At 32.4% G+C, this 2496-nt stretch overlaps 1 protein-coding gene across 2 annotated transcripts; it reads right to left on the bottom strand.

Annotated features, from left to right (window-relative positions):
• Window positions 1-621: 621 nt before the first annotated feature.
• On the bottom strand, window positions 622-2118 carry LOC120781669 (2-oxoglutarate and iron-dependent oxygenase JMJD4 homolog). 2 transcript variants are annotated; one of them, XM_040113892.1, is made up of 2 exons: window positions 1517-2118; window positions 622-1458 (listed from the first exon to the last, which is right to left on the bottom strand). In XM_040113892.1, the coding sequence occupies exons 1-2, from the start codon at window positions 2035-2037 to the stop codon at window positions 753-755; spliced, it is 1227 nt and encodes a 408-aa protein (XP_039969826.1). In that variant the 5' UTR covers window positions 2038-2118; the 3' UTR covers window positions 622-752. The 2 variants fall into 2 exon arrangements, with proteins under 2 accessions (XP_039969826.1, XP_039969827.1); XM_040113893.1 differs by having other exon boundaries at window positions 622-1455; window positions 1517-2114.
• Window positions 2119-2496: the final 378 nt, after the last annotated feature.

The raw sequence follows: 2496 nt of genomic DNA, 5'->3' as shown, positions 1-2496 counted from the left end.
TAACTCTGGTGGAGCCAACACCCGGGTTGACTGAAGTACTTTCGCGCAGTACTCCTTTCTTTGAACTTTTAAGTCGATTACTCGTACTCTAGTGTTTGCGGTACCTATAACCTTCGCTGACCAGATAAATTCATGCTTTAGACCAGTCGATTAGCCACCAAGTTCGTGTGATATCACACCCTTAGATTTTTTCCTGTTGGGATACGTAAAGTCTAAAGTCTATACGGACAATCCCGTTTTGATTTAGGTCTTGGAGCAAAACATAACGCCTGTCCTTCGCCAGTTGAAATGCTCAACCGAATGATCGGAAATTGAGACGTAGCCGAGGCCAATATTTGAGAGATAATTTAAAAAAAATAAATGCCACAGAATGTTCCTTTAAATGATTATACACATTTGAAGTTTTTGTGTTTTTCTTTGAAAAAAAAAAGTAGAGAAGATCGAAAGGGATTACCCTCTACTTCCACCCCTCTGAAGGTCCCTATCAGCCACGAAAACGCTTGAAGCGGTGCTAAAAAAGTAGGGGCACATGAGGGACGAATTTAGTAGGCCATTCTCCTTCAATAATTGAGTCAAATAACACGTTCCGAAAAAACAAGCTAATACTATACTATTGAAAAATTTCGATTTAATATTTGTATATTTTCCTTATTTTTCAGATTACAATACATTGGTGCCAATTATCTTAAGAGCAAATATTTCAATATTTATATACCGGTTAAGTTATAACTGGTTTTTAACAGATTAGTTTTTCATAAATAAGGTATATTCTTGTTTATTTGACTAGTATTAATACGATTGATAAATTTTATACATTTGTTGTACAATCTGGAACAACTGTATACAAATTTATCCTGAATCATAGTTTTTAGTACAGTATCGATATTTTTTAAATCATAGTATATATGAAAGTCATTGATATAAAAAATATGACTTGAAGGACACTGAATATTTTTAATATTTGAGTTTCCCTGCTTTTTCAACAGAAATAACCGTCTTTTGGCGATAAAACACAGTATTTCCAGAAATTCGGCAATATTTAAGCCAAAGTCTAGGTGCAAAATTTGCTGACATTGTTCATTAAAATTATGACTTCTTCTGAAATCATTGATCTCAATCACAACTTTCCTCAAATTAGACGAAATATTATTCCATATATATTTTAAATTGGCAGCGTTAAACCAGTTATGATTCACCGATATAGTGTCAGTAATATTAGATACTTGATGATACCACCCACTTGGGACAAATATGGCTTCGTTTTGTTGTTGATATACTACGAAATACTTTATATTTGATTTACGTAAAGTTTCCTCATTAATTTCATAAGGTAGTTTTTTATACTGATCCAATAATTTCAACTCCTCACCGGGAGGCAAGAGAATCCACTTTTTGCAACCGTATACATTTGCAGACCAACTGAATGATCCAAAAACATCTACATGAAAAGGAGTCCTGCTTGAAAAATAAAAAGGGAGCAATTTTACGAGCTTTATTTTTTTGTACACAATTTTACCATGTATTTTTCGGTCCCATATAAACGAATCGATAATCATCTTGGTAATTCTCAGTTAAAAATTCATTCAACCAATCCGAAAAAAAATGCTTAGGAACATTATAGAACTCGTAATTCCGAAGATATGCTTTTAAATGCCAATCTTTTAAATAAAGATATACAGAAGCTTCACCACTATTTCGACTTACAATAGATTTTTCCCATTTGTCAATATAATCGTAAAATGGTACTTCAATTGATACATTTTTATCTATACAATTTGTTACAGGAACTAAACAGTCCTTTATTTTATCCTTAAGATAGGCAAAATTTATATTCATCTGTGCAGCATTTTTTCTTGATATCCACGTGTGACTGCATTCCCAATCACTAGATATATTTGTTATAACTGCTGGCCAATTTTGGTTAAGAAATCCCCGATAAAAAGTATTATAAGATATCTCGTCTACACCAAATCTTATTATGTCATTTTTTAAATGTGTGTCTAATTTAATACAATTCTCTAAGTCTAAGCGAATCATATTTATCTACCTAACTCGGTTGTTATACCGTGCTATATTCCCATACGTTGCTATGCATCTCCATACGCAATATATGTACATATATAGCGGACAACTTCAGAAATTTATTGCCTCTTAGGTGCAATAATCTTGTTTGCCCATTTCCTATCATGAACTAATCAATCGAATAACTAGAAATGTACTTTTCTCTTCCACAAACGTGTATTTTGAAACAAGATATCATATATTAGGGCATGACATGCGAACAATTATATTAAACTGATTTGAATACATTTATTACTTTTTTTGCTAATATTTATGTTTTGAATATTTCTTTGCTAAATTGGAGTATCAGCAACATTAAAAATACTTACCACTTGCATTTTATCTTCCCTGGCATCCCCAAAGCTATACATGAACATGTTGTCTTTTAAACATTTGTGTGGAAATGAAAACTGCTCTCTCAAGCCACCAAGTGAC

Source organism: Bactrocera tryoni, unplaced genomic scaffold, assembly GCF_016617805.1.
Source record: "Bactrocera tryoni isolate S06 unplaced genomic scaffold, CSIRO_BtryS06_freeze2 scaffold_7, whole genome shotgun sequence".
NCBI classification, from domain to species: Eukaryota; Metazoa; Arthropoda; class Insecta; order Diptera; family Tephritidae; genus Bactrocera; species Bactrocera tryoni.
The sequence above is the reverse complement of the archived record's forward strand: the minus strand, read 5'-3'. Positions and strand labels throughout refer to the sequence as shown.